This window comes from Equus quagga, chromosome 12 (assembly GCF_021613505.1).
Source record: "Equus quagga isolate Etosha38 chromosome 12, UCLA_HA_Equagga_1.0, whole genome shotgun sequence".
Lineage (NCBI taxonomy): Eukaryota > Metazoa > Chordata > Mammalia > Perissodactyla > Equidae > Equus > Equus quagga.
Window position 1 is genome coordinate 39,957,170 of NC_060278.1, and position 25,261 is coordinate 39,982,430.

General features: G+C 57.0%; 2 protein-coding genes across 3 annotated transcripts in view; both read left to right on the top strand.

Annotated features, from left to right (window-relative positions):
* The first annotated feature begins 348 nt into the window (after nucleotides 1-348).
* Nucleotides 349-3,694, top strand: LOC124248989 (left-right determination factor 1-like). The gene is made up of 4 exons (XM_046679692.1): nucleotides 349-598; nucleotides 1,849-2,095; nucleotides 2,295-2,537; nucleotides 2,860-3,694. The coding sequence occupies exons 1-4, from the start codon at nucleotides 349-351 to the stop codon at nucleotides 3,221-3,223; spliced, it is 1,104 nt and encodes a 367-aa protein (XP_046535648.1). The 3' UTR covers nucleotides 3,224-3,694.
* A 2,332-nt stretch (nucleotides 3,695-6,026) lies between these two features.
* TMEM63A (transmembrane protein 63A) overlaps nucleotides 6,027-25,261 on the top strand; it is a 38,145-nt gene continuing 18,910 nt past the window's right edge. The window contains exons 1-15 of one of the 2 annotated variants that reach the window (XM_046680056.1): nucleotides 6,027-6,183; nucleotides 7,819-7,885; nucleotides 9,275-9,455; nucleotides 11,061-11,260; nucleotides 13,665-13,744; nucleotides 15,618-15,681; nucleotides 16,486-16,523; nucleotides 19,377-19,519; nucleotides 20,281-20,332; nucleotides 20,751-20,859; nucleotides 21,513-21,583; nucleotides 22,473-22,553; nucleotides 22,797-22,920; nucleotides 23,015-23,148; nucleotides 24,422-24,559. In XM_046680056.1, the coding sequence (XP_046536012.1) occupies nucleotides 9,446-9,455; nucleotides 11,061-11,260; nucleotides 13,665-13,744; nucleotides 15,618-15,681; nucleotides 16,486-16,523; nucleotides 19,377-19,519; nucleotides 20,281-20,332; nucleotides 20,751-20,859; nucleotides 21,513-21,583; nucleotides 22,473-22,553; nucleotides 22,797-22,920; nucleotides 23,015-23,148; nucleotides 24,422-24,559 (1,244 nt within the window). In that variant the 5' untranslated portion in view covers nucleotides 6,027-6,183; nucleotides 7,819-7,885; nucleotides 9,275-9,445. The remainder of the gene's footprint in view (nucleotides 6,184-7,818; nucleotides 7,886-9,274; nucleotides 9,456-11,060; nucleotides 11,261-13,664; nucleotides 13,745-15,617; nucleotides 15,682-16,485; nucleotides 16,524-19,376; nucleotides 19,520-20,280; nucleotides 20,333-20,750; nucleotides 20,860-21,512; nucleotides 21,584-22,472; nucleotides 22,554-22,796; nucleotides 22,921-23,014; nucleotides 23,149-24,421; nucleotides 24,560-25,261) is intronic. The other variant, XM_046680055.1, reaches the window with a different exon arrangement.

A 25,261-nucleotide genomic window follows, 5' to 3' on the forward strand; every position in this document is an offset into this window, starting at 1 on the left:
TTCTCCAGGAAACAAGCTTTTTAACTCAACTGGTCAGGCCCCCCAGGCCAAAAAGGAGGCTCACGACCACTGTACGGACAGCAACAGCCAGCTGTCCCCAGTCCAGACAGCCCTTTGTGTCCTTCCTAGACAGCCCCTTCCTTGGGCTCAGAGACCTGTCTGGCTGCTGAGCTCCCAGGAGGCCGGAGGGGTGTGACCTCCCTCCCTCCCTGCCTCCCACCACCCAGGCCCAGCCCAGGGCTGACTATAAAGCTGGCCCAGCCTGGCTCCCAGCACACCCAGCTGGGACCCTCCTGGAGCCTCCTCGGGGGACACACCCGCTCTGTCCTCCTCCTCCTGCGCAGCACCATGCAGCCCGTGTGGCTCTGCTGGGCGCTCTGGGCGCTGCCCCTGACCGGCCCCGGGGCGGCCCTGACCGAGGAGCAGATCCTGGGCAGCCTGCTGCAGCAGCTGCACCTCAGCGAGGTGCCTGCCCTGGACCAGGGCGACGTGGGGCAGCTGGTCATCCCCGCGCACGTGAGGGCCCAGTACGTGGCCCTGCTGCAGCGCAGCCACGGCACCTACTCCCGAGGGAAGAGGTTCAGCCAGAACTTCCGAGGTGAGCCCTCCCTCCCTGCCTCCTGGTCCTTGGGGAGGCAGCTAAGACTGGGAGTGTCTGTCTGGGGGACCAGGGTCCGTGGGGCAGTGAGGAGGGTCCATGGATGTGAGGACAGCTGGGCCTGGGCCCCTGTCTGCACTGAGGGCCCCACCGTGTGCCACCAGAATAGAAATCTACAGGGTAGGGGAGCAAAGTGGAAGGGGAGAGCAGAGGGGAGAAGACAGGCTGGCAAGAAGCTCGTGCTGTGGACACGGAGGCTGGCCTTAGTAGAGAGCTGCCTAGAAAGGACCTCCGGGCCGTCCTCAGCTCGGACTTCTGTTGGTCTCACTTGGACAAGTCATGGCACATCTCTGAGCCTCTTTGCTTCTCTGGAAATGACGTTACACTGGCTGTGACTGCTTCCCAGAGGTGTGGGCATTGAATGAGACGTAGGAGGCGGTTTCATAACTTTAAAGTTCATTGTTTGAAAAGAACCCTGCCAGGGATGTGGGGCCTTGTTCCCTCTCACCTCCCTGGGGCCAGGGTCCACCTCCTCAGGGCCCAGAGCTAGACTCACACCCACCCTGCTCTCCAGCCAGCCGGGTGCCTGGGGAGATGAGAATGGTCCTGAACACCTCAGCAGAGGCGAGTGCAGGCAGCCTCGGGTGTTAGGGTCAGCTGCCTGGTGCCTCCAAGGAAGGGGCTGGACATGTCCCCACCATTCACCTCAGGGCTGACTAGTTGTTTCCAGGCCCCTGGCCCCTCCTGCTCCTGTTGGGGACATTTCACAGGGCTTGAGCCCCCTCAGCAGAGAGGGAAATGAGAGTCAATTCCGGGCTCTTCCTCTGCCCCTTAGGAAAAGCCAGGTTCAGCTGGTGACCACAGACTCCCATTGGCTGGGTTCTCCAACTCCAACTCTCCATGGCCCCCTCACGCAGGCCTGCTCCTTCCCCTGGAGAAGCCTGCGTTCTGTGCTCCACACCTGAAGCCCCAGCCCTTTGCTCCGGGTCCCAGAGCTGACCCTGCCAGCTGAAGAGGAGGCGCCACTGAACAAGCCCCAGCCCCAAATGATGTTTAGGAGAATGGGCCTGGCCCCATAATTTTTTCAGAAAAGGGAAGTGCTCCCTTTGTGTCCTGGCCCACCAGTTTCCCAGCCCCCAAATGCTCCGTGTGGATTGCTGGGGGAATTCTGTGCACCGGCTCTGGGCCCTGCCACCCTCAGAGCTCCCGTGGTACCCGGAGAGGCCCCCTGACCCCGCTTGTGTCCGCAGAGGTGGCCGGCAGGCTCCTGGGGTCCGACGCCTCCAGGCACCTGCTGGTGTTCGCCATGGAGCAGCGGCTGCCCCCCGACCGCGAGCTGCTGCAGGCCGTGCTGCGCCTCTTCCAGGAGCCGGTCCCCGAGGCCGCGCTCCGCACGCACGGCCGGCTCTCCCCGCGCAGCCACCGGGCCCGGGTCACCGTCGAGTGGCTGCACGTCCGCGACGACGGCTCCAACCGCACCTCCCTCATCGACTCCAGGTGGGGAGGTGGCGGCTGGTCGGGGAGGGAGGGGGAAGGGGACCGAAGAGGGGGCGGGGCCCAGCGCGGGAGGGGCGGGGAAAGGCGGGGGCGGGGCCCGTCTGTCCCCACCCACGGGACGGGGAGAGGCTCCCCAGGGCCTCCCCGAGCCGCCCCGGCCCACCCTGAGCTCCGGCCTCCTTCGCCGTGTCGCACGCAGGCTGGTGTCCGTCCACGAGAGCGGCTGGAAGGCCTTCGACGTGACGGAGGCCGTGAACTTCTGGCGGCAGCTGGGCCGGCCCCGGCAGCCGCTGCTGCTGCAGGTGTCGGTGCAGCGGGAGCAGCCGGGCCCGCGGGCGGCCAGCGCGCACAGGCTGGTCCGCTTCGCCTCCCAGGGCCCGGCGGGCGGCGGGCGCGGCGAGCCGCAGCTGGAGCTGCACAGCCTGGACCTCGGCCGCTACGGGTAGGCGCTGCGGGTGCAAGGGGCGGACCCCGAGGGGGAGGCAGATAGGGAATAAACTTGTATGGAAATGGGCAACGTTTCGGCGTGCTGTGGCAATGAAGGAACGTATACAATTTCTCCTTCGACGCCTCGGAGTAATATCAGTTATCATTTATTTTTTGGTTATTTCTAGTTATCCATCCTTATCACTGATGGCCAGCATTTGAACATGAGAGATGGGTCATAAATCTCCCTCCCCGATGCCCCCCTAGGCCCCGCCCTGGGCCCTCTGACCGCGGGCCTCCCGGCTGACCTCTGCCTCTGCCTCTCCTTGTCCCCACAGAGCTCAGGGCGACTGTGACCCTGAGGCGCCGGTGACCGAGGGCACCCGCTGCTGCCGCCGGGAGATGTACATCGACCTGGAGGGGCTGAAGTGGGCCGAGAACTGGGTCCTGGAGCCCCCGGGCTTCCTGGCCTATGAGTGTGTGGGCACCTGCCGGCAGCCCCCGGAGCCCCTGAGCTTCAAGTGGCCGTTTCTGGGGCCGCGGCAGTGCATCGCCTCGGAGACGACCTCACTGCCCGTGATCGTCAGCGTCAAGGAGGGAGGCCGGCCCAGGGCCCAGGTGGTCAGCCTGCCCGACATGAGGGTGCAGAAGTGCAGCTGCGCCTCGGACGGGGCGCCCGTGCCCAGGAAGCTGGAGCCGTAGGTGGGGGTGTAGCCACTGAGGGACTTGGCTTCCGTCTGTATCACAAGTGTTCCAGGGCACCAGGAGAGATAGCGATGACTGCAGCACTCATGGGCAAATGGGCTCTCTCCTGGGCTCTGAATCTGCTTCCTCTGACCAGTCGGCTCACCTCCTAATTCTTGTCTCCCAGGAGCAAGATCCCTGGCCACTGGGGATCCCTAGTCTTCTCTATCCCTATGTGGTTTACTGCACTATATCCTAAGCATGCACTTTGTAGATTCGGGAAACTAAGAGCAGAAACCTGTTTGTCTTTGTTTCCTTGTCCTATTCGTGGATCTGAGGTATGACGAGAGATCCCACTGCCACTCTGGGCTTAAAACTTAGGATCAAGAAGGGGTGTGCATTTCCATCTCAGATACCATGAGCATTTTGCAAGAAACAAATAAAACACTTTTTTTTTTTTTTGAGGAAGATTAGCCCTGAGCTAACATCTGCTGCCAATCCTCCTCTTTTTGCTGAGGAAGACTGGCCCTGAGCTAACATCCATGCCCATCTTCCTCTACTTTACGTGTGGGATGCCTGCCACAGCATGGCTTGCCAAGCAGTGCCATGCCCACACTTGGGATCTGAACTGGTGAACCACAGGCCGCGGAAGCTGAACGTGCGCACTTAACCACTGCACCACCGGGCCAGCCCCAATAAAACACATTTTAATCTATATTTCTATATTTGACCCCGAAGCCTGCAAATTTGAAGGGAATAGAAAATTCTACAGGGCTTAGGTCAACCTGGTTAGAAAACCAAGAAAAGAGTTAAAAAAGACTTGGTCAAGGTCTCAACTAAGTAAAACAGGAAGCTAGAACTGAAATGCATTTAGATCCTACTGTGCCTGTCCTCTTAGAAATGAGGCAGAAATCTTTTTGTCATTGATGTTGACATTTTTACTTGTCTGGGCACAGTGAGGGGGCATTATTTCAATTCTATGTGCTACAAAATAAAAAAAGATCTGTGATCAAAATCATCATCAGGACTACAAGAATGAGGGTCACTTCTTTAGATTTGGGGGCAGATGGAGGGAGCAAATGTGGAAATGTTGGGGGTAAGATTGTAGGATGCCAAGATTACAGTGTTTTTTAAGCTGTGACTTTATTTAATGTAGGACCCAGGCCTGGGCATGGATCTCTTAGATTTCTTGCCAGTCTGCACAGCTCTCATTAGCTATAAATTTTCTCTCCTCTCGACTTCCGTTTCCTTCTCCATCAAATAGGGACGACCCTGACTCCCGCACTTTTTCCGGGGTTTTAAGGAACTGTGTCTGCCTGACACATAAGAGGACCTATGGTTATCTCGACTCACGCTCTCATCCATTTTGGCCTTCTCTTGATTCTGAAATAAACTTAACCTACTGACAATCAAATTTAAAATCCCATTCCCTGTCTGAAATCAAGGATCCTAACTTTTCTCCATGTGAGTGGTTCCACCATTCTAATTACCCGGGTTGGAATCTTGCACTTTGCTGGACCCCATGACAGAGACCAGGCAGGTGGTGATGCCATTAATGAGTCAGGAAGGAATGAGGACAGGCCGGTAGGGGAAGGGGGGTGGAAAGGGAGTAGAGTCAGTCTGAGCCAGGGGGGAGTCTGGTGGGCCACACCCAGGACCCTGCAGGAGGTAACAGCAGGAGAGGAGAGACGGCCAGGCACAGTGGGACCGACAGGGGCTGAGCACAGGGCCCAAGGGCCAACTCTGGGAAATAACTAGTGGCTGGGGTTTAAGGGGAGGTGGGGGTGGGGAGAAGGAGGAAGCCAGACGGGACAGAAAAGATCTGTCAGAGAAGCAGAAGACACCCCCTAACCCCCAACTCGCAGAGAGCGGCAGGCTGGTGCTGGAACCGTGGGCAGGGCGGCAAGGAGAATCCCTTTATCATTACAACACAAGAAGAAAGCCCAGCGACGGAAGCCAGGCCAGAGGACCTGCAGAGCTGCGCCCGAGCGGAGCGAAGAGCTGTTCAGGAGTTGGAGAGCTTTAGCGCTGGAAAGGCTCTGAGAGGAAGCTTTGGTCCAACGCCCTGGCTTCGCAGGAGCTGAAACCCAGGCCCGCGTTGGAGGGCAGTTGGCGGCGGCGGCAGGAGGCGGTGCTCCCCCGCTTCCCGGGGCGCGCGGTCCTGTCTGACCCCCATCCTGCGTCCTGCCCGGCGCACAGCCAGGCGCCCTCGGCGAGCTTACAGTCCACTTGCCGAGGCCACTGGCTCATTGGAAACAGCCTGGTACCCGGCCGCGGAGACACGGCACGCTCAGCGAGCTGGGCCAGATCCGCGCCCCTGACAGTAGCAGTCTTGGGGTCCCAGACCCGCTGGAGCCAAACGGAGGACCCTCAGGGCTTTCACGGTCCCGGCTGCTCAGAGCGCCGCGGGGAGCCGGGTCTTTCGCAGCGACCCCAGGGGGCCAAGGTGCGGGCTGACCTGGTTCAGTACCCCATCCTCCACTGCCCTGTGCGGGCCTCAGAGCCCGTCGAGGACATTCAGTGTCATCTAGGGACGATCACGAACGTTTGCAGATGCTCTTTGCGCGCGTCCCCGAGTCGCGACCACCCTGTGCTTGGCCCGGGTCTCCCCGAGGTGCCCGGGTTCTGGGGGCGCGCCGGGGGCCGAGGAGAGGAATTCGCCCCGGCGGCGCCCTCCTTGGCCCCTGGACGCCAGCAGATGGCCGGATGGAGCTGCGCGGGCTGAGCAGCAGCCCTGGGGCAGGGCCAGGGCGGAGCGTCGCCGAGGGCGGGCGGCTGGGGCGCGGGCGGCAGCTTCCGGGCGGACACCCGCGCCGGGCGAGGCTCCAAAATGGACAAGCCATAGGCGCAGCTCTGCGCATGTGCAGGAGGCGCCGGAGTTTCACTTTGTAACTTTTAAGTGGTGGGCACCTCTCCCCGCCCGGGCAGGTGGAGTCAGACAACTTCCCCAGGCTGTTCCGGGCGCGCCTTCCTCCCAGGTAAGGTGGCCAGGGGCGCTGAGGAGGGGAACGTCGCCCTCTGCCTTTCCCGGGACCTGCGCGGGTGCCACGTCAAGTGTCCGGTTTCGGGACGCGGCCCCCACTCCCCAGCAGGGGTGGGCAGGGTGGGTAGGAGGCCAGGGTCAGTCCCTGGGCCGTGCAGACCCCGCGCCCGCGCTTCTCCAGGCCCCCTGACAGCTTTTTCGGACGTCCCGCTCCCACGTCCGGCTTTTCGCTTTTAGGGCTGATCCCTCTCTCTTCCCCACCCCTCTCCTTGGGGATTTGTCAGTTGCGGTCTGGCCTCCCATCCGAGCCAGGCGCGCAGCCACGGGGCTCTTCCGTCTCGGGCGATCAGCGAGGCAGGCCTGCGAAGGGGCCAGGCATCCAGCCCCCTGCCGCTGGGAGGAGAAAAACACTTGGGGCTGTCCCTCAGTGACCGCTCCTATGGCCCTGGTGCAGTTCTAGGAGGGAGCCCGGAGGCTTGGGGGAGGGGGGACGCAGGGTGAGGAGAGCTCTGCTAAGAAACCAAAAACGCCTGGGTTCCAGTACCTGATAAGACCGGCTACCTGAGACTTTGGGGTGTCCTCAAGGGCAGCAGTGGACAGCGTGGTAGACCAAAGGACCTCCGGGCTTCCTCCCACCCTGAAGCTGTGCGGTGTCCCAGCCCCTGAAGTGAGGAAGTGAGGTTAAGCCAGTGGATTGCGCTCGCCATCCGGGCCTGGTGGGTGCCAGGGGCCTGTGGGAGAAATCCTGGGGCCTTTCTGAGGCCCTGACTCCTACAGGGCAGTTGGACACTGGTGGGGGGTGAGGAAAGACTGTGCATCATCCATGACTGGAGAAGCAACCCGTATTTCCCCCTGCTCCCTTCTGCAGGCCCCACTGTCTTGCTCTCTTCTGTGCTCCCCTGACACCTGTCGGAGTCCTGAGTCTCCTCCTGCCTTTTGGGGAATGTGAACAGAGGCCTCCTTTTCCCTTCACCCACCTTGTTGTTTGTTTAGCACTGGGGCAAAGGTCTCTCGTGGCTCTAATAGGAAAAGACATCAGACGGGTCCTGCATGCAGTTGTGTTTCCCATTGGCTGGAGGGGTGACTTAGGAGAAAGGCAAACAGCTCCTGAGTGCCCACTGGGGCTAGGCCCTGGGCTGAGTGCTCTGTGGGCGTGGTTGCAGGTGTGTGACTCCCAACAGCCCTGTATGAGCAGCATTGTCGTCCCACTTTACGGAGAAGGAAGCCAAGGCATGGAGTGCTTCAGCATCTTGTCTAAGGGACATGGTGCTGGAGCCCTGACTCCAGAGCCTGCTCAGGTGACTGGGGGGCACACAGCCCCCACCCTGCAGCCAGAGGCGACCCCATGCCCTTGGCGTGCCAGGACTGATGTCTGCGAGATAGACAGGGGTCCACTTTCCTGGGCCCTGTTTGGTGGTGCTTGAGGAAGAAGTTTGTGTTGACTTCGTAGCCGCCTTCTGTATCTAGAAGATCAGAGGGAGCTCCTGTGGCAGAAGGGCTGGAGCTCCTTGTGATCTTGCGATCATGGTAACAAAATGAGAAGATTTGTGATGATAAAAATATCCTGAATTTGTATGGGGCCTTCTTGCGAGAGCCAACTGCTCACACACTTCTTGCTTTGTTCCGCTAGCACTTCTGGAAGGGAGGCATACAGATCGTCAAGTGTGCTGCGGGGCCAGTCCTTGCTGCCAGCTCAGGTGGGCAGTGGGTTCGCGCTGGTGCTTGGCTTGTTGGTGGCGAGTTTGGGACCAGCTGTTGGATTCAGCTCTCTGTCGCACTGGCTACAGCCAGACTCTGGGGAGCGCTTGAGCTGGGCTTTAAGTTGGGGGCCTGAGTCACCTCCTGCTCCCTTGGCTCCTGGGGCTCAGCAGTAATTCTTGGCTTTCCTGGCCTCAAGGTATTGGCTAGGAATGAGGCGATGAATAGAGAGCTCTCTGGAAGGCATGGCTAAGAGCTAGGCATTCACATATGCGTGTCTCACAAATGTGGGATGACTGAGTGTTGCCAAAACTGTGGGCCAGGCAGGGCTCCTGTGGCCACAGGGTTTGTCCTCAGCCCAGCACTGTCAGTCCCACACACACTGAGCCAGCTCCCTCCCCATCACTGCCAGCTGGTCCTCCTCAGCCTGGCAGGGCTGCCCTCCCAGAGCGGGCCTTTTTAGGCAGGTGCGGAGGGGCTGGGCTGGAGAGACTGTGGTGTTTCAGCAGAATCTGGACGTTACGTGTGTAATAGGCAGGGACAGACCACAACTGAGCTGAAAGGGCTGAGAGACTGTAGGCCTGAAGCTGTGCCCTTACCTGGGGGGGCAGGTGGGACAGGCTACCCTCTGGGAGCCCTGAGGCCCCGTCCCGGGCTGGGGCTGCCCGTATTTGCTGGCTGACGTCACTGAGTTCTTCTTCTCAAACTTTGTGAAACCACCCAGGGGAGCCTGTTTGGCAAGAGGAAAGTGACTTAGAGGTGTGACTGGGGCTGACCTTCCTCCCACCGGACGTCTGCTTTTCTAAAGCTCCATAAAGCAGCATCTCGAGGGTTGTCCCGCCCCCGCAGCACCACCACAGCGGCCCCTCCCTCTCAGGGACAGTGCTCCCTCTGTGAGTGTTTGCAGGGATGTGTTTTTCTCCACTCCACTATTCAAGCCTTCCTTCTTCTGCTGTGTTCCTTTTTCCTGCTTCTAGCCCTTAGGGGCCCTTGGAAGCCTTCCAGGCCGGATGAGGTCTTCCACCCAGAGTCTTACCTGGAACCCACAGCTGCAGGCGCTTCTGGGGGTGGGGGAGGTGGGACACTGTTCTGGCCCCAGCAGAGCCTGGAGCCTTTGGAGAGGCGGGGAGAGGCTAGAGCCCCAGGCGATGCTGGGTGATGAGAGAGGAGCCGGGCAGCACAGAGGAGCGTGGACCAGGAACCAGTTCTAGGAGTTGGAGGAGAGGACCAGGGCTGGGGAGAGCCCATTGGGAAGAACCATAGGCTCCCTGAGAGACACTGGGCAGGTGTGAGTGAGTGCAGGGGGAGTGTGCTGGGGGTTCAGGTCAGAACCCTTGAGCTGGCCACGGGCAGCTCCCATGTGACTCTGGCCCTCCGTGTTTCTTCAGGAAAGTCTGTAAAGGCTGCTGCCCCTCGACCCTGGCCTTGGGGAAGCTCTACAGGAAATGAGTGGCATGCCCGAGGTAGCCTGGGAAGTGGCCAGGGCTGCCCCTGACTTTGCCAGAGCCAGCTCCAGCTGAGGACCTCTCCTAGGGACTTGTCCACTGTCCTTCCTTCCCATGGTGTCTGGTAAGTGTGGGGACAGGGAGGAGGGGCAGGCATTGCCTCGCAGCTTTGGGCTGGGCGGTTCTGTTGGAGTGGGGCCATTGGGTGGGGTTTAAAGGAGGGAAGCCAAGACCATCTGTCTCCTAGAGATAACTTTCGTGATTCTGTTTGGAGCCACCAACTCTATGGCTCTGACATCACACCCTTCAGCCATTGCCAAGCCTCTTGTGGGGGTGAGAAAGTGCCTCGGCCTTCTGGGGAATCCTCCCATGCCCTCAGACCTGCCCCCACCCCATTCCTGCACCTTGTCATGTGTTTGTAAGATCGTCCCCAGCCCAGCAGTGCCAGGGGTCAGAATTGGGAATCAGCAGCCGCCCCCCCCACACACACGTATACACCCCGGCATTGCCAGGTAGTCCAAACATCTGTTTGGGTTCTCCGTTCCTTTTCCTCTTGTCCCCAAGATCTTTGTCCCTCTAATGGTAGAAAGAGCAGCAGGAGTCCCCTGGGAACCTAGTTTCGGCAGATTTGGGGAGCTTAAGGAAGGTGATGCTGAGCTTCTCTCCTGGCTCTTTGGCCACAGACAGTGTGAAAGAGGCCGGAAATTGGGCACCAACTCTGTGGCCTTCGGTGTTGGGGGACAAACACTGGAGATTTCCATTAGCTTCACCAAGGCCACCAGGAGCCTCAGGAAGGAAAGGTCAGCCACTGGCCTGGAGCCAAGTCTGGAAATGCTGGGCCTTCCATTTAGACCAAAGGTAGCCAGGAACTAGCTCAGGGGTGAGGGGATGGAACTGGGGGAGTACTCCGGGGACCCTCCCCTCCCGGGACCACCCCTTCCTTGCTTCCCTTGTCTTCTCTCTTCCCACCTCTCCTCCGGCTTCCCCTTCCCTGGCCTTTAATCTCACACTGAACTAACGGGTGTTTGCCAGCTGGCTGGAGAGGGAGTGTGGCTCAGCAGAAAGAAAACTGCGAGTCGGATGCTGGGTCTGAGACCTGATTCTGCTCCAACCAGCTCCTTAATCTTGGGGCAGGTTCTTAGCCTCTGAGCCTCAGTTTCTGAGTGTATCCAAGGGGCCTGCCTCTGAGGTTCCAGCCTGAGGTCCCATCCCAGGAACAGCGGGAGCAGAGTCTCCTCTGAGGCTCAAATGGGTCACCAGCTGTTGCATTGTTGGGTGTCCCTGTGTTGTCCCCTGCTCTGCCTCTGACTCCCTGTGCCCTTCTCCCCTGCGTGGACTCCGGATCTCCAGTGGCTCCCGTGGGAATACCTCCCCGGCAGCAGTCCCGGAGGTGCAGGAACTCGGCGCCTCTGAAGCAACGGCCACAGCACCTCCTGTGCTTCTGTGTCTTCTGGGCCAACCCCCCTGGGGAGGCTGCCAGCTATGTCCTGCATGAGCCATTCACCCGTCCATCTGACCCTGGGGACTGTTCCCACAATGGAGCTGTTCTCTGTAGACTGCCAGGCACGCCGGGGTCCGGTGTCCTGGCTGCTCTCCCCGATTCTTGCTGCTGGCTCCCTGCGCCCCACCAGCCCCTGGAGGAGACAGCCACCTTTGGCTCTGCCAGCGCTGGCTGGGGAAACCGTGGGAGTGTTTGAGCCCTGACCCCCTGCCTGTTCCTGATCTCCAGGGAGGACAGGCACAATGAGGGACTCCCCATTCCTGAAGCTGTGGCCGTCCAAGGAGGTGTCCATCCGTGAGCGGCTGGGCATCGGGGACCAGCCCAATGACTCCTACTGCTACAACTCAGCCAAAAACAGCACTGTGCTCCAGGGGGTCAACTTCGGTGGCATCCCCACTGTCCTGCTCATAGACGTCTGCTGCTTCCTGGTGAGACCCCTTATGAATCATGTCCCCCCCTCCCCTTACTCATTTGTGTAAAGCCGCCCCCCAGGGCCTTCTGGGAAACTCGGGTGAGGAGCCAGACCTACCTGGGCTTAAATTTCAACTCTGCTACTTGCCAGCTCTGTGACCTTGGGCGTGTTCCATAGCTTCTTGGGCCTCAGGTTGCTGCTCTGTAAAGTGAGGTAACAATTCTCACCTCAGAGAGTTTTGGAGAAGATGAAATAAGGCAACATGTGGACAGAACACACGTCGCTGTTCCTTGGATTCTTTCCCAGTTATTGGCCTGTTGTGTGTTTCAGGCCCTCGGGAAGGGTCAGCGCACAGGGACGAGAGACGGGAATGGGTGGAGACTGGCTTAGAATCAGAGCAGCTGCAATTCCCACTTTACGAATGTCACCTCCTGCTCCCCACGGGGGTCCCTGGGCATTTTAGAGGATCAGACGTAGAGAAAACTGGGGAAAGGCAGACCTGGTCAGAGCGGAGCTCACAGGTGGCCTTTCTGTAACGTAGACGTCCTTGTTCCCAAAGATCCCCCCCATGTGTAATACGCCATTTTTCTTCCCTGTGCTGACTCAATATGGCCAGGTGAAATTTATTGGGCCTAAGGCGCCCCTACTTTTCATAAATGCCCATGGGATGGTCGGTCCCTCTCATTGCTTTCTCCTAACATGCAGTGGAGACCATCTGAGTACATGGGCTAAGATGGGGGCGGAGAGAAAAGACACCCTTGGGCTGCTTTGAGCCAGAGGCTAGGCTTGCGTAGGGCCTCGGGAGGGGGCTTGGGGTAGCATGGGGCCCCGGTCCCTGAGAGGGCACAGGTCTCAAACATAAGTTTGCCAGCACAAAAAATGTTCATAGAATGTGGGGAGGGAGTTCTCATTCCTCCTCCTTGCAGTTTCCTGCCTGGGATTATGGTCTAAATTGTTGCACTGGGGTCTGGCTACATTGTTGATCCTTCGTGGGCTGATGTGGGAACCTGCAGGCTGCTCGTGTTGCTTTCTTGAAAAAGGGCTTTTGAAGTGTCAAGTAACCATCTCTTGGAGCTAAAACCCATTTGTAGGTTGAGAACACTGTCACATAGCCCAGCCTTGGTGGAGAGGGGCAGTAGGCAGGAGTGTGGTGATGGATTTGAGGGTCGGTGGGATTCATGGAGAAGGGTGGCTCTGGAGCTGTAATCTGGGGTCTTTGGGGGGGGGGGAGAGTTTGGGCCAAGGTGAGGAGTCCGGATTGAAGAGGGGCAGGGGCCCCAGGCGGGCGGGGTGGATATGGCTGGCACAGGGTCGGGGAAGGAGAGAGTCACTCTCCAGTGGAGTGTGAGGTTTTTTTGGAGGGGGGGATTTTTATTGCAGGATGTGGTGGGGGTGCACATAAGAGCCAGAGGGGCCTGGAACACATGGACTCGCGGAGATGTCCACACCACAGGAGCCTGGAAGGCAGCAGCCAGGGAGAGAGGGCAGGCCCTGGCTGAGCAGCCTTCATGTTTATCCTACAACACAACCCACGGACTGCTGAAAATTTGTCACCAACTTCCCCATCCACCTTCAGAAAATTCCACGGGAACTCAGCCTCTCTGGGGTCCAGGACCCCTCGATGCCCTCCTGGAAAGCAAAACCCACATTTGAAAGCCCAGTTCCTGACTTGGGCAGGCAGAGATATGCTGATTCAAACATCTCTTTTTACCTGCCTCAACCTTGAAGGAAGGAGCCTGCCAAGATGGATGTGTAGGGAGGAAGGAGACAATTTATGGATTTTTAGAGCTAGAAGAGGTTTAGAGAGACAACCTAGGGCCCCAGCTAGCGGAGGTTGTGCCAGACAGAGCGCCAGGTCCTCAGTGGGCATCGTCCCCTGCCAGCTCCATGCTGGGCATCCTCAGGGCTTGCCTCCAGGAGACCCAAACTCCAAGTAGACATCTGACCACTTCTGGCTCAGCCTGGGGGTCCTCTGTACCTTGGTTCTGTAATTTAAATGAAATTCTATGTGAGGTGAAGACGGGCGTTGGTCCCCCGGGCGGCTGTGAGGCCAGACCTTGCCTTCCGGCTCAGGGGCTGCTGAAGGCAGATCAGCTGAGGAAGGCCATGGCTGCTGATGCTGCCGTGACAGCAAAGGACAGGGCAAATGAGCTTGACTAGGATGGCATCAGAGCAGGCTTGGCATTGGCCTTCATGACTTGGGCACAGAGGACGGGAGCTGGCAAAGGGGGTGAGCAAAGCATCATGCTGTTGAACTGTGTGGCCTTGGGTAGCTGAGTACCCTCTCTGGGCTCAGATGACCTTCAAGGCCCTTCTGGCTCTGCTGAGTCTAAGCAGGTGGGCTTTGCCCCTAAGACAGCTGTCTCTTCTAGTTAGAAGTCCTCCAACCTGCTTTCACTTGGTTTCTCTTCTCCTTTTAGTTGTTACTGTTGGTGTTCTCCATCATAAGAAGAAGATTCTGGGATTATGGCCGTATTGCCTTAGTGTCAGAAGCAAACAGGTGAGAAAGACACATCACTTCGAATAAGAGACTGTGTGTGTGACTGGGATGGGATGGGGCTAGGAAGCCCACCAGGCAGGGCCCACGCATGATGCTGATATAGGTTGCCTTCATTGAGTGCACCTGCCAGGCCTGTACTAGAACTGTGTTGGCTCCGCTCTTCACCGCAGACCCAGGAGGTCTGCCTCGTTACCTTCGTTGTCCCATGAGAACTGAGACCCTCATGCCCGGCTCTCTCCTGGGGCTTTGGCCTGGCCATGGACCTCATTGGCTTCAGGATGTGGAGGAAATCTAATTGCTTTAGCTACTTAGGCCTTTCATCATCAGCTGAGGAAGATGTCAGTTTTTCTTCTCGCCTTGAGTATTTTCCAGTGTATCTTCTTGGAAGTTCATCAGCGTGGGGCTGGGGAGGAGCTGAGGCAGATTGAGAAGGGCAGTAGGGCTGTAGGTGAGCTGCTCCTGTCCTCCTTCCAGGCCAGTGCCCACTGATGGCCCCAGCTCAGCCAGCTTCAGATGAGTCTGTGCCAAACGGAGACCCCCTCGGCCAGACCTCAGGTCCTTCCACTTCCACCCTGGGCTCTAGCAGTTCTCTGCTCATGTCACCTGAAGGGGGACAATGAATTCTAGATCTGCTCCACTGAAATTTCCAGTGCCAGCTGGCTGTCGCCCACCCCAGGATCTTGTGTCGGATGCAGCAATAGGGAGTGGGGAAGACACGGGGACGGGCCCAGGCTGCCCCGCCCACAGCCTCCCCCGATGTTCCCCAGGCAGACGCTCCACTCACTCCGCAGGCTGCTCCGGTGGAAGTGAGGTCTGTGCGGGAGGGGCGAGGGGCGTCTGTAAACGCACCTTCTTTCCCCACGGTCTCTGCTGTTTTGAGGAAGTCCGAGGGCATTAACCTTGGGCTTGGGGGGGCGGGGCGTCTCGCTTCCGTTGTGTTGGAGCCTTAATCAGTTGCAGGGGGGAGCTTTTGGGACATCTGATGCATTTGTGGCACACCCACCCCTAGGAGGGGCCACGTCCTACAGTAGAATAGAGCACGGGACCTCCGGAGACCCCACCACCTCCCTGGTTGAGTGATCTTGGTCAAGTTCGAGATTCCTTGGGGCTTGTGTCCCCCTCCCCCAGGGTTACTATGAAGGTCAAGTGAGACGGTTCTCCAGGAAGGGTTTGAGAATTAAGTTTTGCTGTGTCATCATCGTTACATCACTAGAAGTGGGATGTTGGAGCCGGAAGTAAGAAAATAGAGAGAAGCAAAAATGAGCATATTGTGAACACCTCGCATTCCCGGCGCAAGGGCCATTTTCATGGATTACTCAGAAGAAGGGATCTCATTAAAATGCCATAGTTCATCAACTCCAAAATGTGCATTTTGACATTTTCTCCTCTCTGAAATTGGGATGCAACTTATTATCGATAGTGGTGATAGTTTAATCGACAGCGTTTTTTCCTTCTTAGTGGTTCATAAAATAATTGTACTCTTTACAACCAGTGGTGTGTTAGATTTGATAAAATGCAGTATTTATTCCAAATTCTATTCGCTGTATTGGGACGTATATTGTGAACAGACAACACTCTGAAATCACTTTAGGTCAACCAGTCGCAGTGCTGAGGTTTGAGGGTGTGGGCACAGATGGTCTATGATGCCCTGACCCCACGTTCTTCATCCCATGTAACATAGAGTCTTGTCTTACCACTCCTAGGAGTGGCCAAGGCCCCGGTCTGTACCTCTCACAGGGTGAGTCCAAGTTTGTCCCAGCCATGGAGGGCTGGTAGCTCTGCTCCTGAGCTCTAAGAGGCAGCAAGATACTGGGCATAAGTTTTCAGACTTTTAAAAAGGATTTTCTGTCATTTTCTCCTTTTGTGTTTCTAGTGAGTCCAGATTCCAGAGACTGTCGTCTTCCTCCTCAGGGGAACTGGACTTTGAAGGCGAGCTGGTTGGTATCTGAGGGTTGTGGCCGGGGGGTGGGGGGCAGTGACTGGCAGTAATGAGCTGGGGGGGAGAGGGCAGCTGTGCTCCTGTTCAGCTGCTCACCTGGTCCCCTGGGTTTTGAGTGGCTGGTGCCGGTGAGAGCTCTTCTCTGCATCGACAGAGGCACGTGAGCTTGGGAGACGCCTCTGGGAAGATGGCAGCTGGATGACCCGGGATCCTGGGACTTGACTCAGGCGGTGGGCTGCCGAGTGCCCTGTGGGCCCAGCGCTTGCCTGTTACCCTTCTCAGAGCTTTGTGGGACAGTTCACTGTGGACTTGCCCGTTGGCTTATGAGCTGAATGTGGGCAGGAACCGTGTCTTACCCGGTGCTCTTCCCTACTGCTTGACACCCAGGGGGTGCTGAGTAATGGTCGAATGAATAAGGAATGAATATTTGTCTTTCCCAGCTGGTAACAGTCCAGCTTTAGGGAGTATTAAGTTTAAGACTATGCGCTGGACGGTAAAACCTACCAACACCCTATTCCTTCTCTGCGTGGGAAGGGAAATGTGTAATTCCTGTCTAATTCCACTAACGGTCAAAACGTGGGAGATTTTCATCAGATTTCCAGACACAGTGTGCGCATTATGAAGGACTGGGAGTGTGCAGACTCTGTCATGTTTGGGACAAGGGGTCACTTGCTGAATTTGGGACAAAAGCGCTGTTTTCTTCTAAGAAGAGTTTAATGGTTGTTTAATGTCAAAGATGATGACTCTGTCTGACTCCCAAACACACAGACATTGGCCGCTAACCCGCTCTCTCTGCTTCCAGGCATGCTGCCCCTGGCTGACGGCCATCTTCCGCCTGCGGTGAGCTCGGCGGGGCGGCTGGGGCTTGTTGGGTGGGTTGTTTGGGTGTTAGGCCGTCAGGAGGGAGGAACCAAGAAGCCTGGTCCCGAGCTGGGGTCTCTCAGATACTTTTCAGTTCAGGCCAGGGTTGTGCGGGTGCTGAGAACCCCGGGGCCAGGCGGCCCCCGCAAGCTAATGAAAACTCCTACTTTGCATTTGGATGGAAGCTCTTCCAGGCAGCTTTACATGTCTTTGAATTAGTGAAAAGTAGAGAAATAGTGATTGTTGGTACATTCAGCCCATTTGGTTAAAAGTTTTCCTTTTTCACAAAACTCGGGGCCTGTGGAGAGAAATCCTGCAAGAGATGCTTGGTGGTTAGAGGTGACTGGTCTCCTCTCACCTGAGTCTCAGCTCTGCCACCTCCTGCCATGTCTGCTGAATCTCTGGAGCCATCATTGTGAGACGCACGTTATCTTACACAGCACTGAGAATGAGAAAGGCTGCCTATTACGCAGTGATCAGCTATCATTGTAGGGGGCGCCCCATTTCAGAGGGGTTGAGACATGAAAAGGACATCTTAGAATTGATGAAATATGGTTGTTATAGGACATTGAATAAGGCCCTCTCTCTGGGCCTCAGTTTCCCCAACTATGAAAGGGGCCGAGGACAGCACCTCTGCCAAAATCAAATGAATTAGTACGTATGAGAGCATACTGTAGAAGGCAGAGTTTCTGGAGAAGCAGCCAGTGAACTCTGGTGTGGAGCAGGAGGAGGGGTTCAGGGAGGGAGGGGCCCATGGTGGGAGAGGCGGATTTGCCACCCCCACCCTTCCCTGCCCCCCACAACATCATGTCACTAGGACGCATCTCCTCCTTGTGTGGAAGTGATACAGGCACTGTGCAAAAAGTCCGTCACATACAGAACGGAAGCAACAAGGAGAAATTATAATTCACCCGTCACTCTGCCTCTGAAAGATGCCCCTGGCGTGTTTTCTCTTGGTGGCCACTCTCCACGGCCATGGCTGGCTGGGGCTCAGGCCACTCCCCCACCCCTGGGCTGTGGACCCCACTCTCAGCCTGGACCTGATGGGGCAAAACCAGAAACGGGCTCATTCTTTTCATGGTAACCAGCAGAGGCTGTTGGCAAATGTGCAGTGCAGTCGCTCCTCTCCCCTTTCCTGCTGTTTCCATTGTCCTGTGGCCCCATCCGGTCCCCTCCGCCTGCACGCTCATTTCTCACTGAGTGGGGCTGTCGTGTGGTGTGGCTGTGTGTTCTGCTTTGTCATTGTAATCCTCTATCAGGCATATTTTTCCTTTTCAACTTCCAGTGCTTTTTCTCTTCTGTTCTAGCCACAGAATGGACTGCTCTGTGACTTTTTTAAAGCTACAATTATATTCTAACAGCTGCTCACAGCCAGTGTTACAACTGACATTTAAAGACGCCTCTCCATTTCCTTCTGAGTTGCCTTTCCCCTGCAAGATAGGGAAGTCAGAAGAGTTTCCCAAGGAAAACTGTACTGAAAACTGCTGATTTGTGGGTTTTCATCTTCGTCAGCATTTGTTTAGTAAGTGCGTCTGTCATTAGGTAGTTTATGTACAAGTGAAAGCAGTGTGGCTCATTGCAAAGCTTTGTCCCCCAGGTATTAGTAAGAAGGAGTCAGGTTAGCGAGCGTCCTAGAGCATCCTCAGGTGTGGACACAGCGTCTGGCCTGCTCCTCACTGCCTCTTGTGCTCCTGCCAGGTCTCCAGGGACCCAGCGGCAGCAGCTGCCCTCCTTCAGGTCCCAGCCTCAGGTGCGCCCGTGACCCGCTCCCTGGGGTGGCAGAGCCGGCTTCCACTGTGCTCTGTCTGTCAGACTGCAAAGTCCACGCTCCACACCTCTCTGATTTGCCTTTTTCTGCTGCAGCACCTGCTTCCCTGAGTTCTTCCCAGGGTCGTGCTTTCCCGGCCTTCTAGAAGCAGGACCCATCAGGACAGTGGGCAAGAGGAGACCCTCCTGCTCCCTCTGTAGCACAGAAGTCTGACTGTCAGAGCCTGGAATTTTCTGGGCCCCCAAATGACCTGGAGCCTCCAAATACAGCCTTGAGGGTGGGAAAGGGCGGAGCCGGTCACCTGCTATCTCTGGGGCCGTGGCAGGGACAGGGCAGGGGCAGTGGGATGGACTCAGCCTTGGATCGTTTAAGCAGGGGCTTTCCCTCTCTCCCAGCATGCCTGAGGGGGACACGGGAGGACAGATGGGGCCGTGGGCCTGGACTCCCTCCAGCCTGCTTCAGGGGGAGATTCCCAGCAGCCGCTGTCAGTGGCTTTCTTGTCCATAGAAGCAGGAAGGGGCTGTGGGTGATGGCATTTACACACCTCGCCCATGCACAACTGTGGGCACAAGGGTTTCTAGAGACATCAGATGGCCTGGTCTTAGGTTCCCTTGCCCAGGAGTGTGGGGCTGAGGGCGGCTCTGAAGTTCTCATCACAGCTCAGCTGTTACAAGCCACGTGACTGTAAAAGTTATGCACTTTTTCTCTATCTCTGCTTCCTCATATGTAAAAAATGTGGATGGGGCCATCCCCGTGGCCTAGTGGTTAAGTTCTGCACACTCCACTTTGGCAGCCCAGGTTTGGTTCCTGGGCGCAGACCTACACCACTTGTCAGTGGCCATGCTGTGGTGGTGACCCACATAGAAAATAGAGAAAGATTGGCACAGATGTTAGTTCAGGGCCAATCTTCCTCAGCAAAAACAAACAAACAAACAAAATGCAGATAAAATTAGGACCGACCTCACAGGATGGTCTTGAGGATTAAATGAGACCATCTGTGCAAGGCCCAAGGGCCCAGCCTCTTACTACTACTCACTGAGATCCCATGTGTGTGTCTTGGCCAGTGATGACCAGATCCTGGAGCGCTGTGGGGAGGACGCCATCCACTACCTGTCCTTCCAGAGACACATCATCTTCCTGCTGGTGGCGGTCAACATCTTCTCCCTGTGCGTCATCCTGCCCGTCAACCTCTCGGGAGACTTGCTAGGTGCTGAACCCTCGTCCATGTCTGAGTTGGGTCCGGGCAGAGCTGTGGCCTTAGGGGGAGGGGCTCATCGTGGTGACCAGAACCCCAGGATTCGTGCACACGTTCAGATGTGAGGGTCTCAGGGTGACTTTCAAGACTTTTCCATCTGGTTAAAGATCTGGAGAAGAATCGACCCCAAACCTGGGCCACGAGCTGGGCCCCTAAATCAATTCCAGTTCTATCTAAGTAGGAGGAAGAAACCAAGGTCTATAGAATCAGGGCCTCTCAGAGAGTGGTTCATGCTTTCCTGCCCCAACCCAAATCAGGAGGTCACGGTTAGTGGAACAGAAGGTGTTTGTGATGCTCAGGGTGAAAATGAGAGCTTGGAATTATATTTCCAAGCAACTGCAGCAATCCAGCTTCCAAAATGCCGTCATGAGTCTACTTCTTATGCCCAGGGATTCCTAACTTTGGTTTTGGGAGCAGCTTAAGATGTTTCTAGATTTCTCAAGGAATGCTACAAGAATCTCCAAGCAAGATGAATTCAAATTTGACTTTGTCCCCATGGTAGGTTGAGAAGAAGGTGTCAGGGAGCATCTTGGAGTAAGGAAGAGGCCATGGGTGGCGTAGCTCTGAAAAGACTGGACAGACATTGTTGTCCTCTGACTGGTCTGGCCATGTCTTGCTTCTCCTCCTCAGAGCTCCACAGACCAAGTCTGGTTATGCCCCCTTCCCACCTCCCCCGTGTGGCTTTGGAACTAAGTATCTGTGCTTCTCTGCAGACAAAGAGCCTCACAGTTTTGGGAGGACGACGATAGCCAACCTACAGACTGAGTGAGTGTGGGGCTGGAGGGGACGGGGTGCTGATGGAGGAGAGCAAGGGAAGGCAGATTCTGGAGCCCAGGGTCAGCCAGAGGTCGTCCAAAGCGGGTGGGCGAATGTCTGAAAGTCCCTTAGCAGCAAGCGTGTTGCTGCCTATGGGCAGGGACACGCCCCAGGCAGCCGCTGTCCTGCGGTGGGTTTTAGGAAACATGGAGGGCCTTGTGCGTTTGGGGTTCAGTTGTCAGGACAGGGCCGGGGGAGCTCTCTAAGGTGTTCACTGTGGGCCACACGGCCTCTGTTGGAGGCATCTGTTGTGATGAAGCCATCGTCCTCGCCCCAGTGCCGTGAGGGTAACCAAGCCCCAGCCCTTGCACCCTCAGTCCCTGCCTGGGAGCCGAGCCCTGACGGCAGGTGTTGTCCCCCTCCTCAGCAACGACCTCCTTTGGCTGCACACTGTCTTCGCTGTGGTTTACCTCTTCCTCACGGTGGGCTTGATGCGGCGCCACACGCAGTCCATCAGATACACAGAGGAGAACCTGGTGAGTGAGGCGGGGGGGCGGGCTGTGCTGGGGAAGGTCTCAGGCGGGAGCCGGAAGGGATGGCAGCCAGGCTTATTCTGCAGGACCACCAATAGCGGGGAGCTTGAGGAGGGGCCTCTGGAATCTGGTTTGCATAGTTGCACTCAGAGTTGGCATTATCTTCTTTTTCTTTAATTTTCGGATACATTGTTTTAGGATTCAGATATTTTCCCCTCATTCTGCCAACTAGCCCTTAGATTTGTGGGTTTGGGCTTGTAGTTACTGATTCTAGGTAACTTTTAAGACATTCAGATTGAGAGCAGCCCCCTCTCTCTTTGCAACCACAGCTTCTATTACTTGGTCCCAGGCTTGGGTCCTGCATTGATCTGCTGTGTGACCCCATTTGAGTCACTTCCCCTCTCTGGGTTCTTGCTCCATCTCCTGTCGTGCAGAGGAGGTTCACAGAACTGCTTTGGAAATGTGTTCTTTGCACAGCCTGGAAGGAGATGCTGTGTCACCGACAGGCTCCGGGGCTCTCCCAGGCTACGGGAGAACACCTGAGCCTTCCTAGTGCCCCTTGTTCTCCTTTGGGAGCTTGAAGGGGTGGAAAACCCGGGCCCCCGTGCAGGCTGGCTTCCCTCATGTCTGTTCTCCCTGGTGTGTTGCTCTGGCAGGTGAGGCGGACGCTGTTCATCACAGGACTCCCCAGAGATGCTCAGAAGGAGACCGTGGAGAGCCACTTCCGGTGAGCAGGGCTGTGGATGGGAACGGGAGCTGGGCACCCTCCAGGCGGGATCAGCACAGTCCCCCGGGGCAGGCACCTTAGGTGAGTGCCTTACGTCTTCCCCTTGGGCACCTGGTGAGGTCCGAGAGGGACCTGGCCCTGCCACGTGAGCATCGGATGGCTGCCGTGTGCCTGCTCTGCTGGTGCCGTGGAAGGGCTCGGGACAGGACTGCCATGGGTCTTGGAGCCGGGCTGCCTGGATTCACATCCTGGCTCAGATACTCACCAGCTGTGTGACTTTAGGCACAAGTCATTTAACCTCTCTGACTCTTATTTTCCTCATCTGTAAAATGGGGACAAAACCTCACAGGTTGTGGTGAGGATTAAGTAAGTTAATGCTGTCACAGTACCTGGCCGATAGCAAAAATAGATAGAGCACACTTATAAGTGTTTTACTATGAGCCTGAACGTGTGTAGACATTTTCTGGGCTGGGGGTCCTTTGCTCTCCCTCGTCCTAAAATGTCTAAGACCTTCAAAAGGGTCACAAACTGAATAGGCTTTCAGTGATGGCCCAAGATAGGTAGGACCTAGAGCTGGCAAGGAATCTATTCCTTTGGGTGGGTAGAGGGGATAACAAACAGTGTTCATTTTTCCCCGGGAGAAGTGCCAGCTGATTTAAAGCCAAGTGGATATAAACTTGTCAGTTTCAGTTTCATGCTATTAAAAAAGGTCTGTTTGTATTCAATTTCAAAAATTTCCCCTTTGGTAAAAGACAAAGAGAAGAGGTTTCCGCCAGCACAGAGATGAGCAGTGTGATAGCTCTGCCACCCTTGGAGACTAGGGTGTCTCTCCTCCCTGGGGTCTCTTTTCTAACGGCCTTCTTTTGCCTCCGGCCCTCGCTGGGCACAGGGACGCGTACCCGACGTGTGAAGTGGTGGAGGTCCAGCTGTGCTATGACGTGGCCAAGCTGATGGACCTGTGCCAGGAGAGGTAAGGGAGGGCTGGGGGGTGGGCGTGCACAGGGGAAGCCGGTCCGCAGCTTTCTGACCCCTCCCCTCTGAGATGCCCACCCTCCTTCTGTGCTGGCCTTGGCGCCCCCGGCGGGGGAGGGAGGTGGGTGGCTCTGCCCCATTCTTGTTGAGAAAGCTGAACTCCTGGTTCTGGTGGTGACCAATGGTGGATGGTGGGTGTGGGGTCCGTACCACAGGACTGAAGTTTGTCCCCCTCCTGCAGAAAAAAGACTGAGAAGAGCCTGACCTATTACACGAACCTGCAGGTGAAGACAGGCCAGAGGACCCTCATTAACCCCAAGCTCTGCGGCCAGTTCTGCTGCTGTGAAGTGCCCGGGTGTGAGTGGGTGAGGGCCCACTTCCTGGCCAGAGGCGCGGGTGCTGGGTGCCCCTGACAGCTGCCTAGGGCCACGTCCTCACAGGGGATGTGTCCTCTGGTAGGAGGACGCCATCTCCTACTACAAGCGCATGAATGACAGGCTGACGGAGCGGATCACACAGGAGCAATGCAGGGTCCGGGACCAGCCCCTGGGAATGGCCTTTGTCACCTTCCAGGAGAAGTCCATGGCCACCTAGTGAGTGTGGGCATGTCCCAGGCACCTTCTCGACTGACTCCCTGTCCCCTCCAGATGACTTGCTGTCCCTCTTGGATAGAGATGGTGCTGCTGAATTAGCATCTCTGGGACTTGTCTGGCATTTCTATCTCCTTCCCTGGGTGTGGCTGGTAGGCAGCCATCACACTCCCTCCCTCTGTGAGCCCAGCCCGTGTTGAGTGACAGCCGGGCCTGGGTGATTCTGGCTGAGCCCCTCTTGGGTTGATGTGGCCTTACTCACTGCCGGGCCGTTACCAGCTGCCCCGGGGGTCCCACTGCCTTTGTGTCCCAGCCTTCTGCCAGGTGGGATGGATGGCGTCCTCCTTCAGATGTGAACTCTGGGACCACCGATCCTTCTGGGTGGGCTTCCCATCTCCTGCCCATGCACAGCTATGTGGGAAGAGCCCTGGGCACCGCAGGGCTGTCCCTGCTGCGGAGAGCCTGGCCTGGGCATTCATTCCCACAGTGCACCTTGGCCTGGGCTTCAGCTCGTAAAGTGCCCTCATGCCTGGGATCTGGTGTCCCCTGGCCTTGGGAGCAGCAGGTGATGGGGTTGGGTGTGTGGCGCGGAAAGGAGGTGGCCCAGCAAATGCCCCTTTCCCTACCTTGCCTGCTCTGGCAGCGTGTACCCTGGGGACAGGCTCCTGGTTGTGCCCTGCAGACCCTGAAGTGAGGGGCCGGGAGGAGGACGGTGGAAAGAGGAAGGGCGTTCTGAGACGGGAGCAGGGGGGCTGGTGGGTTCCTCATGAGAGGATAAAGGGGGAAAGAGTGGTGAGGGTTGAGATGGGAGTCCTCGGGAGGGAAATCTTGGAGTCACAATGGGAACAAGCACATGTCTCGTGCTGCTATGGGCCTGGGGAAGAAGAGAGGGACGGAAAGGTGGGGCCACTGGCAGAGGGTCCGACCATGCTCCAGCTTCCTGGGCGGGGCAGAGGGGCATGGCCCTGAGGAGGAGTGGAGTGTGGGGTAGTGCACACAGCGTGGATGCTGGAGTCACACAGATGGGGCGCAAAACCTGCCTCGGAGAGCCTGATGTTCTCGTCTGTGAGATAGGAATAGGAACCCCTGGCTTGCAGGGGGGGTTGTTCTGAGGATTAAACAAACTCCTCCACGTGGTGTGCCGAGCAGGGCATCGCTTTCACAGCGTCAGTGATAATGGACAATCATGCAGCACAGCCCTGTGCCCCGAGGCTCCCACGTGTGTACGTGGTCCCCCGCGTGGTCTGGGCCCTGGCATGTCTGTGTTTCCCGGCAGCATCCTGAAAGACTTCAATGCCTGCAAGTGTCAGGGCCTGCGGTGCAAAGGGGAGCCCCAGCCGTCCTCCTACAGCAGAGAGCTCTACCCCTCCAAGTGGACGGTCACTTTCGCCTCTTACCCCGAGGACATCTGCTGGTAAGTGCTGGAAAGAGGCCTGGGCACCGGTGGGGGCTGCCCGGTCCCCTAGAAGCAGCCATGTAAGCTGGCGCTCAGGGAGGGCTGCACAGGTCTCCTGCACCTCTCTGGGCAGGGGTGAGGTTGACCTGGGGGTGCATGTCCTCCCTGGCGTGTCACTCCAGCGTTACTCCCTGGCATCGGCAGTGTCCAGTAGGTATATCATGTGAGCTACACATGGAATTTTAGAATTCCTTGTAGCCACATTAAACAAGTAAAAAACTGTGAAAGTTAATTTTAATAATATCGCTCCCTATATATCCAAAATATTATCATTTCAACATGTGTTCCGTTCTTTAAAAATTGAGAAGTCTTACATTCTCCTTTTCATACTTATGGTCTTTGAAATCCAGTGTGGAGTATATACTTCCAGCACATCTGGATTTGGAGCAGCCCCAGTTCAATGCTCAGTAGCCACATGTGGCTCATGGCTACCATATGGGACAGTGCCACCTTAGGTCAAGTGTCAGCGGCCTGTCTAGCCTGGGGACACGCTGGTGAGCTAAGCCGTGTCCACAGGGCCTTCTCGAGCCTTAAGCTCGGTGTCCAGGGTGAGGGCAGCCCCAGCGGAGGCCCAGCCCTCTGGCTGTGCAGCCCAGCCTCAGGTCCTCGCCCAGAGCGAGCTTTGGAGGCTTGCCTCCACTGGGCTCTGGTTTGGCCTCT